At 37.6% G+C, this 17,619-nt stretch overlaps 1 protein-coding gene across 6 annotated transcripts in view; it reads right to left on the bottom strand.

Annotated features, from left to right (window-relative positions):
• Window positions 1–17,619, bottom strand: part of PHIP (PHIP subunit of CUL4-Ring ligase complex) — a 113,445-nt gene that overhangs the window by 63,176 nt on the left and 32,650 nt on the right. For all 6 annotated transcript variants that reach the window (XR_012586317.1, XM_074581325.1, XM_074581326.1 and 3 more), the window contains 6 exons: window positions 10,995–11,065; window positions 10,082–10,182; window positions 9,924–9,964; window positions 8,756–8,854; window positions 6,543–6,696; window positions 5,463–5,597 (listed from right to left, as the gene is read on the bottom strand). Coding sequence is in view for 5 of the 6 variants with exons in the window: in XM_074581325.1 (XP_074437426.1) it covers window positions 5,463–5,597; window positions 6,543–6,696; window positions 8,756–8,854; window positions 9,924–9,964; window positions 10,082–10,182; window positions 10,995–11,065 (601 nt within the window). In the remaining variant the exon portion in view is untranslated. The remainder of the gene's footprint in view (window positions 1–5,462; window positions 5,598–6,542; window positions 6,697–8,755; window positions 8,855–9,923; window positions 9,965–10,081; window positions 10,183–10,994; window positions 11,066–17,619) is intronic.

The raw sequence follows: 17,619 nt of genomic DNA, 5'->3' as shown, positions 1-17,619 counted from the left end.
AAGACTGTCTTAGTGCAGAGGCAACATAATAAGAATCAGTCCAAATGAACTCTTCACAATCACTAGGAGGAATACATTAAGGTTACAAGTAAGCAAAAGTCTGACCTTAAGAGACGTTCAGGCACACGGGAGGCCCCCAATGCACGCAAATCATGTCAGACATAAGAAAGCTACCAGCTACAGCGAAGCCTGACTTCCCAAAGATTCAGCTTGCAATAAGCGTCAACCCAGTAAGACAGAGGAGCAACACCGAGTCATGAAAGATCTTCAAGGTTTTGGGTTTGTTTGGGGTTTTGTGTTTTCGGGGCTTTTTTGTTTTGTTTTGTTTTTTAAATCTGTTGTCCAGGAGAGCCATTTTTAACTTAAAGGCAGCAATATTCTTACTTGATTAATTTCTACATTACACAAGGATTTCTTAAAATGCTGTAAGGCTAGTCTTTATCACAGTTAATACACAAGTTTGCCAGTGCAGTAATTGCAATGCCTACTTCGAAAATCTGCTGAGTCAGGTATCAGATTTAGGCAAAGCAATTATGTGCAGAGACACAGTACAAAAGTCCGATATTCTACAGTAACAGAGACTGTAAAAATGTCTGCTCTCCCCATGTCTTTCATTCTTGCTACTGTAGTGCACTTTTCATACTTTCAACGGCATACTTTTAAGTAACTGCAGTCACCATATGTTCCTGCAACTGTTCATAAAGCTATACTGTAAATCAAATTATTTAAAAAAAAAATAAAAAAGAGAAAGAAAGAGAGAAAAAGAACAGAGCTACAGGTCTGTACATACCCTGCAATCTTTTAGGAAACTTTAAAAAAATATTCTTCTATGGGGCAGCCCACTTATGGGACAAGAGCTATCAGCTTTACCAGAGGAGAAATCTATACTCTACAGCTCCAGACAGAATGCCTTTTGCAAGCAGTCTGAATCAGCTGAGCTCAGCCCTGAGAGGTACTGCTTAAAGAAAACTACGTAAATCCAAAAAAATAAAAATCAAGGGCAGCACTCTAATACCACAACCCTATTTGGGGTCAGACTCGAGGAACACCGGTAGTTAATGTCCAAATTGCAACACCAACAAAAACTGAATTACCAAACCACACAAAACCCCATGCGTTCACCTAACATTACTAGGCACCTCCTTTATGATCTGTAAGATTCTTAAGTCCCTGTAGTTTTCTTTTTTCTCCTCGTACATTCTCAGAAATGCTTAAAGGAACTACAAGCGTAAGGATAAGCTGCAGCACATACCATCAGAGTGCCAACCCTGTCATTCCTAAGAAACCAACAGTGTCAGGTCTATTATTAAGAAGAAACTTAGTGAGAACACCTGAAAGAAAACAGATCCTATGACAACAACTGAGTGTTGTACAGCTTTTATTTATGACTTAACTGTGCACTAATCCTGCAAGTTCAAGAGCTTGCCTAAGCTTGAAGCCAAAAGCCATTTCTACCACTTTCTAATTTACCTAGAACACGACTTCCATACCCAAGAAAACAAGCCTAGCAGAAGTGCCCAAACCCACAGTCTACAGATTCACGCCTCTCCACAGCAGCACAACTTCAGCACTTTTTCCCAACTTTCTCTTGTTTAGACATTTATAGCTCAGAAGCCTTCCTGGGTAAGTGGCAGATGCTGAATAGAACACCTTGCCACCGAGGAGAGAACAGAATCTAGGTCTTTAATTTCCCCCACTCAACAGCTTAACATTAGTTAAGGCAATCCCAAAAGATGAGTGCCACCTGCACCCACACCCGCCTTTCAAGGAGAGCAGGGAGCTCCCTCAGTTACTGGAAAGGTGCCTTACCACACAAGGGATCCAGATGCCTCATTGCAGCTTTAACTAAGAAACGGCATTTCAGATATATCTCTATGTACATTATTACGCAGTGGCTTTTGCTAGACAGCGCACCATTCAGTGCACTTTTTTTTTTTTCCTGGAACATCCATTAAGACACCTAAATCTCATATACTGCTCAGTAAACTGAGGATTTCATAGGATACTGCATTCCACTTTGGAGACTAAACACCTTGGTCCCAAATAACTTAGATGCCACAACAGTCAAATCCTTCAGTGAATCCAGGCCCTGGTTAACAAGCCACAATTTCAGCATTTACAAGGGTTTGTGCTGTACTTCTGTGGCAAAAAACCCTGATTTTTGTGAAATATATAAGCTCTGAAACAGCAGACTGCAGCAACCACTTAAGGTTTATTACCCTGGTTTCTTCAGAAGTCTCCTAAATTCTTATTTGTACCCAGGAAATACAGCATGCGAAACTGCCCTGACATTACAACACCAAAGCAACGACCTCATTGATTCCTTGGAAAAACGAATGGCAAAAATACACTGAGAACAGTTTTTTTCATGAGCAGCTCTATTAAGTCAGGACCGGCAGGGACATTACAGGGATATTACATAGGCCACAAAACAACAAGTACCTGTGTATTTGCACATGCAATTTAAAACCATCCCAGGACTTACTTCCTGCATCTCAAAATTGTCTAACAAATTTTAACCCTCTCATGCTCTTGATATTTCTATAGCAAGTTTCACTCTCTGGGGTAGTTGAATACATTCCTTGAACCTAGCTGACTCAAGTCACTGAATTAAGCCAGTTCTGAAAGCCCATGAACTCCAACAACAAGTTATGCGATACTTACAGAACTAGATCAAATGAAGTGAAGACTACAAGTGAAAATGTGGAATATATAAAATATATACATACTTACTGAGAGTAAAATCATAGAACGGTTTGGGTTGGAAGGGACCTTAAAGATCATCCAGTTCCAACCTCCCTGCCATGGGCAGGGACACCTCCCACTAGACCAGGCTGCTCAAAGCCCCATCCAGCCTGGCCTTGAAAACTGTCTCTTATGGGACTGAGTTTACTATTAATTATAAAGAGCAAATCTGGCAAACAGATTGAAGATGCTTCGAATTAACCATGATTGTGCCAATCGATTTAGTAACAAATCTTAACTCCAAAAACCTGGGAGAGAAAGTTCTGTAAGACCACCACAGTCTCCTAGCACCCCTATCTGTAACCAGCAAGGCACAAATGAACTTTGATTCCCCCATTTGAGTTAAATATAAAACAATAAGTGTCTTTGCTTACTACAGCTTTGCAATTTCATTCGCTGACTGGGTAAAAGGAATTAAGTTTCAAACTGACTGACACTGCTTGAATCCCCTGAATTTTGATTTTATTTATTTTTTGATACTGACAATGAAGAAATTCAGGGGCGGGACAGACAAACGACTTAAAAATATCCATCTCTACTTTAGAGATTTGTCACAAAGCTTTAGACTTACCAAGTCATCCATTTAGCATGGAATACCTGACTGGACTATTATTAAGCTAACAGTCATCTAAGATCTTGCTAATTCAACCAATACCCCCAAGGTCCGCAATTTTTTTTTTTAAGGGGCTTTTGTTACAACAAAGTCACCCAGTGCTAATTCTGGTACTACGGACACTGTTTTATCAGACAACGATAATAAGAGGTTCTTCAATGGTAAAGCAGGTACCTCATGTCATTCAACTCTCAGGTTTGGTTCCAACTAATGACGTCTCCCTGTCTGATCTAAAAGAACCCAATCTGTAAAAATTTCCCATCCCCTAAATACAAATACTGTTTTTCACAAGTATGAGAAGACATACTGAGCAAGTCAATGAAGGTCACAATGGTTATCAGAATAATTTAATAGTAGTTCATCTAATGATGTTCCAGGCTGATATGCCAGCCAGGAAACTGGGAGAAGACTGGTGACTCCGTATGTATTCATGCCCTCCCTTAGTAAACCAGAACTCTCAACATTTGCAGCTCTGCAGAGGTGACTATGCAATCAAGTCTCATGGTCTAGAAGCATTTTCCCTACCCCAGTCATCTAAGAAAACCTCTAATTTCCACCCATGCCTTTTGAAGCATCAGACACGGAAGACTGGCCGGTGAAATATTCGGAGACTGTCGAGAGATGCCTCTCTTGCATACATGGCTCATATGACTTATTCATTGGTTTGAAACAACTGATTGCCAGATTTACAATTCCCCTCACCTCACACAGCAGGCAGACTTTCTCACATTCGTTTCTAGCATGAAGCGCAGATTACTAGCTGCTGAGATCTTCCGATTATCTACACGTTTCTCTGAATCCAAATATCTTAAAATGTATGTGATTTTTACCCTTTTTAGATGTTTCTGTTGCGCTGCATTGTTAAAATAAATATTTCAGTCCTTCAGGGGGTTGCCTAATGTCACGGACATCTGTAATTTAGATTCCGATAGCTCTTAAATGGACTTGTCTTATAAAGACCTTGAATTCCTTGAAAACTAACATACACCCATCATAAGTAGTGGTGGAAAGGCAACCTAACCACACAATGAGAACATACACCTCAATTGTAACAGTGAATAGCACTGAGTAACGAAGATTTGTACTCATAGCTGCAAGATCTCGGATCCTTCGTAAATTCAGTTACAGGAATCAATGCAGAGGGAACAATACTGAACCCAGGTCAGTGCTGAAGGAGTCTAAGCTGCTCTCTCTCCCACTAAACTTGGCAGAATTTCTTCAGAGACCTTATGAACTGTACTGTACACCACACATCTCAGAATCTTTCTTTAGGTTCAGAGTGACCTTCCCGGCTGGACTTTTTTTTTTTGCGAGTACATCTATGGCAGGTCTCCTCTTCAGATAATCTTCTTTATGCTGGTCTCCAAGACTGCCATTCTACTATAGCTGAAAGCTGAAGCCCATTTGCCTACTCTCAGCATTCTCAATGATTCTCATATTCTTTCTTAATTTTCTTGAGGAGACAAAGTCTGAATTGCACAATAGATCATTACCTTTTTGAGGAAAAAGATATGTACAAAGACCCAATTAATATCAAGAAACAGATGGAAATACCTGCCGAATCCATCTTCCAGAAGAATAGTTTAGTGCAGAACAGACCAAATATGAAACCTGCCATGTGGAGGAGCTCTACACAGAAAGGCTGACAGCATTCAGTCCAACAAGCCAAGGCCGCATACAACAACATTGTATGAGATCAGGTGACTCCTGAAGAGCTTTAGCCAGATTAAGAATTAGCAACGCAAAAATAAACCAAGTTCCACCTTGGTTCCCCAGGCAGGAAACAGAGCACTAAAGGAGGGTCTCTGTCACCCTGTCTCTTACGCATGATCTCTGACAATGTAAACTAACACTCCAATTTCACATGGATGAAGCCTACAGAAAGATGACACTATGAAACACAGCCAAAGAAACAACTTTTTACATTCTACAGATTTAATCTTTGCCCCGCTAAACTGAATAGGAATTTCTCTTGACTTCACTGGATGCAGGATCTTACCCTATACACAAATGCATGCTTCAAGATGGCCTACATAAGAATGTACTAAAAGCAAAAAGTTTAGAAAGGTTGCTTTGGCATATCTGCATAAAGCACAATAATTACCATGTTGAAGTAGGACCGGATTTTGACCCCTCTTGCCAAATCCCAAACTATGACATTTCCATCGTGTCCAGCAGAGAAGAGAACTCTTGGATCAAACGGATGAGGTTCAAGTACAAACACTTCATCTTCATGTCCCTGAAATTAAAGATACAGCAACATGAACACGAGGATTGTCTCAAATACCCAGAAATTCAATATAACGCCAGCAACTGCAACATTAATCTATGAAAGCATCCAGCAAAGAACAACTACTTTGACAATACATTTTTTTTTTGTAGCAATTTATTATGCTCTTCTCTTTCCAGTTGCAATTTTAGCTTCCTAAGTAGTCTGTCCAATATGCCATCTCCACAGCAAGTACGTCCCAATTCTTTTGCCATGATTTTAAAAGGATTAGAGTCCACAACATTTGGTATTTTTGGTCTTAATGCTCCGCAGATTTCGATTTGTTTAGGCAGAATAGCAGTTAGAAATTTAATTAATACCCATAAAGAATCAAGTACGTAACTAAAAGTTAGATAACAACGCCTCCAAAATTAGTACAAAATTTTAAAGCTTTGCATGAGATATTTCCATCTCTAGAGGAGCATCTAGTTACCTAGAATTACCTACTTTCTCAGTTAAAAAAAAAAAAAAAGAAGTATCAGACATTAGTAAAAGTGTTGTTTGCTTTATTCTAACAGAAGACTATTTTTTCATACTCATGGAAAGATTAGGTTGCAGAAGTGTTTCTGTTTAAACAGGGCAAATTTATCCATTAATGGTATTTCAAAACATTTGTCACATTAAGTAAAGGTAAAAAGAAATAACTATTTCTTTTTCTCCTTTCAAGATAGCACTTTAGGGAAAAAAAAAGGCCAAAATTAGTTTCAGACATCTTGAACAGCAATGCTTATTTGCAACTTTAAAGATTTATTTTCTAATAAGCAGCTAACAGACAACTTTATTACACTTTAATTATCTGGAAAAAAATTGTTAAGGCAGTTTTCAGACAGGAAAAAAACGCATAAGGAAGACTTTTGATGATGTATACATAAATTTTGCATTTCAGGATTGATAAATCAAGATGGAATGCCTTACCATGAGTATATGAATGAGTTGGCCAGTGAAAGAATTCCAAACCTTCAGAGTCATGTTATTTACTGCAGTTATAACAGAGTTGTCATGGCGGTCCCATGCCACCATAGTCACTTTCAGCTTTGTGATTTTATCTTCAACTCCTTGTAAACTTTGTCTAAAACAAAAGGGCAAAAAGTTTCAAAGCAATCCTAGTTTGCCAAAACATTTTTATGTCTCTAACAAGTGAAAATACTTCTGCATTTTGCTTTATTATTAAGGATAGAAGCATTATTCAAGTAACTGGAGAAATTAAAGATATTTTCCATTACGTAGCACATAGAACCCACAAAAGAATTGTAGATGCTTAAACAATGGCTACTGGGTCATAAGATATTCTTAATATCTTAAAGAATACGTTGGTCTATTTTTCCAGAAGATGCCCTCTGATAAGTGACCTAACCCAATTAAATTTGATAGCTACACTATTTGTTGTGACGTTTGAAGAGCAAAAATCCAAACTAGTCAACCAGTGAACAGCAATTTGTCCCACAGAATATTTGTACTAAGCAGTTATAAATACAGAGAGAAGTATTCTGATACCTTTAAACGAGTTAAATTCTCAGGCTGTATTTAGTACCTACCACCACCCTTACATCACTTTACTACGAGTAATAACAGCGCTTAACCTTGCATGTGTTTTATTTTTACCCTTTGAAAACCAAACAGTAGCCATCTGTAATAAAATCTATCAGAATACTCCCAAATTACATTTTTGTCACTGTGGTTTAAAGATGAATCACCATTGAATTCTCTAGCACATTAATTTCTGGGAAAACATCAACCAAATGCAACAACAGCATGTTACCACCAAGTAGGCGGAAAAATACAGAATCTTCCATATAGTAGGCACTACAATACGTTACACAATAGTATATATTGTACAACTCAATAATAGAAAATGTAGTTACAGACAGATTTCTTTCTGGATTCAGTGCAGAACCCAGGAGGCTTTATAAGCTGAATTCACTCTTTCCTTTCAGTGCAGCAATTTCATTTTCTTTGATAAAATTGTGCTTGTGAAGAAAAGATCAAATTTGGAACTGCGCTTATCCATCTAGTTAAAAGGGTAGAACAGAATTCAGCTAAAGGTGCTTTACTGAAATGAGCAGTTCAGTTTCTCAAAGAAGTTTCGCAGTTGTGACTACAACGAAGGAGAACCTATTCCTATTTTTCCCAGGATCGGTTAAAACTAAGAATTTTTTTTACAGGCTGCACAAGAGAGAGGAATTCAGTCTCTTCTCAGAGTGACAGTGTTTCATACACTCTTATCCAACAGTTTTACATTCACGTTTTGTTGCATCTGCCCATAACTGACAAGATCTGATCATTTAATGAAATTATAGCTTATTTAGCTGTCTCTTCCAGCGCTCGCTTCGTCTTCCAGACATCGTTCCACAGAATTACTCCTGAAACCTTTTTTTTTCTTTTCTATTAAATATCATCCTTCAAACCACTGAGTATGACCAGTAAGGGGAAAAGGATTACCTCTTAAACCCATTATAAACCTTTCTAACGTATGACAGTTGGAAAACATCTCCCCCATGCCAAAAATAAAAAGGTTCAAGCCACAGTTCCTGCTAAGTCATTCTCCATCTTTAAGTTTTTCCTATTACTTGTTCTAGTACACAGAAGTGTCCATACCTACAAAGCCTTGTAAATGTTCAGACTGTTTTAACAAATGAGAACCTGTTACAGAGCAAGCAATTTTTTTGCTCTGGCATGTGGTATGAAAGAACCCAATACTGCTTTTCTGGGCATGCAGGTTCCACAATATCTTTAGGTATTACTAAAATGCAAGCAGTCTCAAGAACAGATCTGACCTGGTTTTCTTGCTCCAGAAATAAATACCTATAAAAAAGCCATATAAATTTGACTTTTAACGGGTTTTGAGTATCTTTTATTCTTTTAATCTACACAAAATACTAATGGAGGTATTATCAGGACAAGCTAGTTTCCACAGCTGAATATGCAGTCAAGCATTTGTTTTTATTGGACTTCAAGAGTTCGACAAGGGTATTGGTGCATTAAGCAATAATAATTTAAGAAGGCCTTTCCCCCCACCCCCTTTTTTCCTTTCTCTCTTCTTTTTTTTTTTTTTTTCCCAAATAAGTCAGCAAATGATATCAATGGCCTTCAAGTATCTATCTGATAGCAGAACATTTTACATCACTTACCCTGCTGGGCGAGTAGCCATATCTAACAAAATGCTTTTCCATTCCCTTCGCTTAAATTGCCAGATTCGTGCTGTTCCATCACGGCTTCCACTCACAAATCTAACAAAAGGGGAAAAGAGTTACTCAAAGATCAAAGGCAGACCTGTACAGAAAAGATACCTGAAAACTGAATCTCCAGAACTCAGAACTCAAAAAAGGAAGCTATAAGTAAGAAGTCCAAACAGTGTCAGAACGCTGTGCAACTGGTTTGAGGTGAAAAACACTTCCCCTACCAGTAAAAAAAATTGAAGGCCTGCAAAAAGTGGAACTTGCTTCCCTACCCTGAGCCCCTTCTGAACTAACTGTACCTTGACCTTGGTGCACCTTGTTGAGTTATGGCACTGCTCTGGCACAGGGACACTATAACGCAATGAGCATTCTAAGACACTGACCCTATCACTCCACGTAAAGCTAATGAAGAAATTTAAGGGATAAAACCAGCTGAAGGGCCAGGAGAGACCTGCAAGCAGAAGTACAGACATGATTTAAAACAAATAAAACCTACTCCCAATAAGCTAGCACCATTTGTTGAGTAAGTACCGTGTTTCCCAGCTCGAGTGTCTCTCCACCTTTTTCTTCCCCCTTTTTGGGGTGCAGGGGTAGGAGGAGGAGTAATAAGTGTGTGGAGCACTATGAAGCTTGGTTTACAACTATTTGTATCATAATAAAAGTATACACATTAGAACGTCAATTAAATGAAGTGTCAGAAACTTCATTATAAACAACTGTTTTCTTTAGCATCCTTCACATCCAACATCCGCTTAAAGTGAAACATAAAAAAAAACATTAGACTAGCTAAGCAAAATACTGTTACATCTAGTTTGACAGTTTTCCTGTATCCAGCAGTCACTTTAATGAAAAAAGGTTTAAATATTTAAATATATGTAAAAATGCATGTATTTTATATGTGAATATACATACACATACGTTTCTTAAGACGAAATTTCAAGTATTTTTATAATCCTTAATTTTGGCAAATTCAAAATACTTTCATTATTCATTACAATGAAAAGAACTGTAAAACTGAAGGAGTATTATTAAAACAAAACAGTGAGAATCCAATGGTTTTACAACTACTTCCAGAAACTGGTATTTATAAATGCCCACAAGGTCAAAAAAAGTAGCTTACCTGCTACTACTATTAGAAAACTGAATGCTGTCAACTTTGTCCTATATAAAAAAAGAGTAGAAAAAGGAAAAAAGTAACAATTATCATTCCAAATTACCCAAATTTGTATAAATTATTATTTTAATCAAATACATATGTAATTTTAAAAAAGTATTTACAGTATGAAACTCCAACTCTGATATCTTCTCTGGCTGACCTGATCCAAAGAAATAAACCCTAATGATGTGATCTGTACTCCCAGTGGCCAAAAACATTCCACCTGAGAAAAACAAACAGATAAGTCTTAAAAAAAAAAGAGCAATCTAATGTTATTACAGTATTTTTAAATGCTGTAACATCAAATACTTAAATTTATTCCCTTACATTTACAGCTGTATCTCATTTCAGCTATGCCTGTAATTGACCTTTAAGTAAAAACAAGACTTAGAAACTTAAAAGTTTAACTGGAGTTGAATTACCTCACATTTGCTGTCAGATAAATACGCATCTGCAGATTTATGTGAAAGATTAGCTAACTACAGCAATTTGTTAGCTACTAAGCCCTTAGAAGCCTCAATCTTAACAAAAAAATGAAGAACTAGAGCTCCAGTACATTTATTTTCAGAAAGTTTCTGTCGTTTTGATATTTTATCCAATTATTTACGTTGCAGTCTTCAAATGCCAACTCTGGAATCAATGAAATCCAGACCATGAGAACCTGGTAATCAACGCCTTCTTGTCTTAATCCCTATAAATTCCATCTCAGATAAAGTTGACTCTCAGAATCACTCTAAGAAAAAAAGGTATATACTGTGTTTTAAAAGACTCGCAGTCACAAGTCTTTCAACACAAGTCACTTTCAATGTTTTATATTTAGCTGTTTTCAAGAATTTCCATATCACCAAGAGTTAATGCATAGATTCTGAATTTCTATTTTAAATATTTTGGGCTTTTTAATAGCTACTTTAAACTCAATTCCATCTTATTAGCATGAAATATGCTACTGTAACTGTATTATACTTCATTTTACTCTTGAAATGACTTCCTATATTGATACAAGGCAGAAAAAGAAAAGAAAAAAAAGTCTTTTACCAGCACTAAAAGAAGAACAGATCATTTGGACTCCAGGCCGAGGGCGTTCTGTAAACTTCGTTGGCCTTGGACTACAAATAAAGAAACAGTTAAATAATTTCCTAACAGGGCTTCATAAAATCAGTCAGTATCTTAGAAATAAAGCACAGAAGGACAAAATTAAATATGAAAGAACAGATGGCTGCCCATCTATAAACAATTTTGTGTGACTATGCTTCATGATCTGATCTTTAAGAAACTAAGACATCCAGATGGACTAAGTAATCCACATATCAAGGAGAGCTGTATCACAAGTTAAATCCCATTCCCCTCTCCCCTCCAATACTGCTATACAAAACAGTCTCCTTAAGTCACCGGCAAAGCAGAACAGAAGACGCTAGAGCCAGTTGTCCACGATGTTAAGTTTTGAACTCCTGGGTGTTCTGGAATTCTGGTTTTCTCCCACAGCAAACAGCTGCTTTTACAAGAGAGAAACAGAGCATGGTGCTCTTTGTAGAAAAGGATACAAGAGAAATTTAAATAGATTTGGTGTTTTTCACAGTATTAGATAGAATATACCAGTTTCTTCAGAGGACACCTATTCTTTGTGGGCTAGTTTCAAATAGTGCCCAAAGGATGTCAGGACAATGGCTAGAAGGTTGCAAGAAATTTTACTTTACGGCTTGTGCTTTCTTTTAGACATTTCAGAACCTGATGTGCAAGCAGAACTAAAGTTTCAATGGTTTTGTCACTTTAAGAGTGTATAAAACCAAAACAAATCAGATCTGGTTCTTCAATCATTACTTCAATTCTGCTCATGCACTGCAGCAACCTCAAATCAGTAGGTGGTCTTGCACAGTATGCCATCTGCAATCTTCGCTCAAAGAATAAACTTACTAGAGAACAGCAGCATTACACCCACAAATGTCACCGCTAAAGATTTAACATAAAAGAATGCATATTCATAACTTATCCAAAATTTTCTCTTTTAAAAGCAAAATTGTCCATATAATTCATTTCAGCTGAAGGCAGATGCATGCGACCTTTCTCCACAAATCAGCTATTGCTACCTCAAAGTAGTAAGCATTAAACCTTAGTGCTGCCTATGCATAAAACAAAGTAATAAACATCAGGAATACCAGTTAAGAAATCTTTCTCCAAATTGTCCATTCAGGCTGCTTCCGTGAATTTTCCTCTAGGAGTTTTAAGGTAGCTCCCTGCAGACTCATGACAAGGAAACTTCACAAGATACACTAAACAAGACAAAGATCTATTCTACAAAACAGCTGAAGCCCTTCTTAACTAACATAAAAAGAACTATCAGATGATTCAATATGCAGCTTACATAATTTGGAGCAAGTGTAAATAGATAAATAGGCTGCTGCTTTCTTCCACTGTGGTTTGTGAACTCTGCCTTTGGAGTTAGGACAGCTGCAAAATAGAGCAAGTATGCACTTACGTTCTAGTTTGGATAAATTCTCCAACTTACGTCTCTCTAATGTATGTTATTTTAGGCATTAGGAGACAAAAGATTATGGCATTCTTTTACAATAGAGCAGACTGTGGTCTTTGCAAAAAGAGATGGGCAATCAGTATTTTTGGGAAGCAAGGAAAAGTGACAAAAGCATAATTTCTTGCAACACACAGAAACTGCACTGTTTCGCTTTACATACATTCTCAATCCAACTACTAAGTGGCTGGAAGACACTAAGATACCTTCACAAACATTTCATAGAGAGGACCAGAAAGGCCCTGGTAAATCATTTTCCTCCTGGAGGAGACATGTATTCCGTTCATCACAAATCCAGAAATGAGAGGGGCTACAGTCAAAAAATAACCTGCACTCAGAGCAGCAGACAAAGCAGCAATTTGGTCTATGTGCCTCAACTAAGAAACACACTCACCCATATAAGTGTCTCAAGTTCATCTTCTTCAAAATGCCGCAATAGTGAAGGAATGGCTACCTAAGCCAAACCCTGCAGACTAACTTCACTCTGGACATATAGTGGCTCAAGCACGACTTCTTCCCAGAACACAGATGTGTGATATAACCTCTCCAAATTAAGTCTTTGTTCACAAGCTAGTGAAAAAAGTTCAGCATATCTGAATTCTGATGTATGACCAGCCCCTTTAACATCAAGTGCCCTCTGCTTAAGAGAGCAGATGGGAAGTATCACACCACACTGATGACAATCGAGAAATCAACGTCTTGTCCAAAACAGGAACACCAAAATCATCGCCAGATGTTTTTCCTAAGATTTTTTTTCCCTTTTTAAAATTATGGGGGGAAAAAAACCAGAAAATAAGAAAAGCAGGAGAGTAAGCTCCTCTACCCAAACCTGTGAGACAGCGCTGCTGCCTTGTTCGTATGCTTTGCCACTAACAGACTAACACTGGAAACTTGTGATCCAAACAGGTGTCAGAAGAATAACAAGAAAACTCATCATCTTTTTCAGAAAAGATACATATGTAAATATTTTGCAGTGCAGCTAATTTAACTTTGATGCACTGACCAGTTGTAGTAATTCTCCCTTAAAACTGAGTCAGATTGTTCTCCAATTTCTGATGACCCAAGGCTGATTTTCTCTCTTCTCTCTACTGTCAATTGATGCAGGATTTGTGTTTTCTCTTGTGTTTTCTATCACCATCCCGAATAGCAACAGGAGACTAAACATAGGTAAAGTCTTGACTGTCTAAATTTTTAATTGTTTTCCTGTCTTGTTTGGGACACATTCCTTGTCTTCCTTACCTAAAGCAACAACCAACTTTACCATTCCTCTATTTGGAAACCAAAGCGATCTACCTGGAGCATCACTGCTTTAAGGCATACATGGTAACTACCTGGTCTCTTTGCTGAAAGAAGAGGAGCGCAACACAGGAAGCTCTATAATACTGAAGAACATGCACCCACGCTAGTCGCAGAAGCACGTGGACCAGGCTGATCACTCTCCTTCGAGCAATATGATAATTTTGTGCTCAGCCATGCCAGTGTCTTATGTTTCACCTTGTGCACCGAATCTACTGTAATGTGTCCTTTTGCAGTTTCTCAAAACAGAGTTCTGTCACCAAGCATCTCCTGTTTGGGCCATATGTGTGACCTAGATACTGAACATGCCTCAATTAACGAGGTTGTCAAAAAATTAGGAGACAAACATGGGAAGCCTTCAATTTCAGCGATACTATTAACACTGCAGCAGAGCTGCCAGCAAAGCTGAATATAAGGATTTTTGCCATCTAAGAATGAAACAAAATAAACATTTGCAGAGAAGCAAACAGAACTGGAATAGGGCACTAGACGTTAGAAGGCTTAAATTAAAGGATGCCGAAGTCCATTTTAATGGCAAACACTCCAGTTTTTGAGGTAGTGAGTTTTCCAATTTTTCCATGATCTGTTGAGATAAATACTTGCTCTATAATAGTCTGATCTTATTTTATATGTGGGGAATAAAGAACAATTTTGAGTTTCCTCATCTCCTGAAGAAGCTGACAGGGAAAGATTCCCTTCAGAGGGAGCTCTTCCCAGAAGGGACTAAGTCCAATTTTCAGTTAGAGAGGGGGAGTTATCTAATAGACTTAACCATCCAAGTTGGGTTCCACTGAAACAGTTTTCAGTGTAGTTAAGAAAAAAAGTGACTATTTTTAATTCGAGAGCACACTGAACATAGTAGTGTATCCAAACGCTGCCTTTCCCATATTTCATGAAAAAGTGCAGCGAAGTATTGCTGGCACTGCCAATCATCTTGAAACTACAATCAACCACATGATCATCATGAGGCTACCCAACAGCTCATAATCTTAACTCATTGTCAGATGATTTAAGTAGTGCTGAGTATAAAAAGCATGGGGTGGAGTGTGTGTGTGTATATATATTTTTTTTTTTCTTTTAAGCAGATGAAATTTCAAGACTTTGCCACCAGTCACCATTTAAAAGTATTGGATGATTTAGTAACACGCTTTCATCACTGACAGCAATTGTATTCTTGAAGGACAGGCTGCAGTCAAGCTCAGGAGGAGCATGAAATCAAGTTCTGACTTAAGCATGTGACAGCACCCTTCACCTGTACTATCCAGATCTTTCAGTCTTGCCTGAGAGCTCCCATTTCTCCTTTCTGGGGTGGGAGTGGTGCTGGAACTGAGGCACAGGGCAGCAAGCTCAGACCTTGAATACTTGTGGTAAGAGATCTTATTTTCTCTGCCAGCTTTCCTCCTTTTTAGAGATACTATGGAAAATTACACTGGACTCTTAGTTTCCCAGTATCATTTATTTTGGTTTACTGGAATAAGCACGACAAATAGAATTTGAGAAGTTTACAGTTTAGTACATTAACTAGAACTTCCTGTAACTAAGAAATTCCCCTGAACTACTATACTGTTCAATCCAGGAATAGCTAAATTAAGACTTTTCTGTGTTGCCAACTATTTCGATACCGTAAGCAACATACAGTTATGTTCCAGTCCCAAAAGACATATCTATTTCTTATTTAGACTTTACCATATTTTTATCAAGTTTCAGCTTGGATCAAAAAGCATCAATTACACCAAATACATAACAGCTCTACTAAGTTCAAAACAAAGATCTAATACCAGTATCCTGCCCCCAAAGTAGCCAAAACTGAGTATGTAAGAGCAGAAAAAGTACACAGTGATGCCTTTTAATATCTTCACATAATGTGTAATACCCTATGGTAAGGAGTTTCAAAACTTAACTGCATGTTTCGTAAAGAACCATCTCCTTCCAATCTGGAACTGGCTACCTTCACTTGATATCCTCTAGTACAGTAAGGGTCAACAAGTAATTACTCATTACATGCCCTCCTCAAGACCCTCGTGACTACATGTCATCTTTTTCCAGACTGAAGAAACACAGCTTAAAGGGTTCCTCTGTCTTCTCAAACACAATGTATAAAATGCTTCCCAAACAAAAAGTAAGGATGGTACAAATTTCAGCCTCAAAATCTACTCTGTACTCTGTCATTAAGCAACATGCATCACTTGCATGACTTGGGTTACCAGAACCACTTCCTTGCTGTGCTGCACGAGACAGCTGAACTAATCTGTTTTCTCTATGCCACTGTGCCTGACCACATCTGCTGCAACCACTTAGAGATGAAAGCATTACTCAAAAACCTTTTATTCCTTTAATATTTGCTGAGTGCATCTCACTGAAAATTTTTATTCTACACTTACATTATCACCATGGAAAGGAATTAGTTGAGAATCCCCTACCATAATTGATGCCAGCTCAAATGAAAAGAAAAAAAAAAATCAGAAATCTCATTCTATGAGTTTTACCTCAAGCCAAATCCTGTCCAACTCTACAATGCATCCAAACATTCATGAATTCTAAACATTTGCCTCTCAGCTCATATAGTATAACCCGCTTAAGTCTCATGGATTCTGCTATTCTCTAATAACAGAAGTGGTTTCGAAATTCAATTCCATAGACCAGAACTTTACTTAGGAAAAGGAGAAAAAAAGAAAGTAAGGAAAAAAATCAAGACAGAGAAGCATGTGGGCTCAAAAGGTTTACAAATCAGGCAAATTAAGATTTCACCTTGTCAACAAGAGTTCAGACTTAAGGGACCTTAAGAAAAATAACGTGGTGGCAACTCCTCTCGTTCGCACGTTAAAAATAAGCATGTAAGCCATGCCCTCTCCTCAGTAAGAAGGAAAGCCTGTCTTTACAGCATGCACCAGGCAGCAGAGGATTAACAGCTTGAGAAGTAGCTTCATCTACAGTATCAAAAAAGAGCCCAAACACCCAGAGAACATCAAAATAGTTACAGTCCAGACAACCAGAAACGTACCTAGGCAAACATACCTACAAGCCCTGCAAAGCCTTGGCACACTGCAAGAAAGAGATTCTAACAGCAATTACCAAAACTACAAGAAAATGGAACCTACTTGCCAGGAAAATATTCCTGTAAGAACACACTCCATAGATAAATTACTAACAATTACTAAAACAATTTCCAATGTTAACGTACAGGTGTTTTGTGATAAAGGAAAAGAAGGAGCAAAAACCATTTGAAAGCCACTGAACACGTTAATTTAAAAAAAAAAACCCAACCTATCTCTATTTGAGGGTCCTGACAACATTTTTAATATCTTACATGTTGAAGGCAGAAATTTTGGGCTCAACTTCAGCCACCAACACACAGCTGCACAAGAATTCTGCCTCCTGCTATGCTACAGTAAAGAGCAACTATGAAAAGGTAATGCAGATAAAGAAAGAACAAACACCAAAAATATCCCATCCTGATTTATGCTAGGATTTTCAAGTCTAAATTGCAATCATTTTACCAATAACTTTCATTTCATTTGGGATTAAGAGATTAGAACAGAACCAAAAAGCACCAACTTTGACACCACATTACAAAAAAAAAAATCGTTAAGACTTTTTAACTCAATTAACAAATACAGCAAAACTGGGTACACAGTTACTTGCTTCATTCCACAAAATGTTGTATTATCAACTTAGTCCTTAAAAGATAAGCAAGCAAGCTATAGCTACATCAGGAATAGATCATACCCAACAACCACAGTGAACCAGCCAGTAACTAGTTTTGTTTACTCAAATTTTTCTCAAACATTTGTAAATCAGTCTTAATTTAAAATAAAAAAAAAGAGGCAACAAATAAAATAG

Source organism: Larus michahellis, chromosome 3, assembly GCF_964199755.1.
Source record: "Larus michahellis chromosome 3, bLarMic1.1, whole genome shotgun sequence".
Taxonomy (NCBI): domain Eukaryota; kingdom Metazoa; phylum Chordata; class Aves; order Charadriiformes; family Laridae; genus Larus; species Larus michahellis.
The sequence above is the reverse complement of the archived record's forward strand: the minus strand, read 5'-3'. Positions and strand labels throughout refer to the sequence as shown.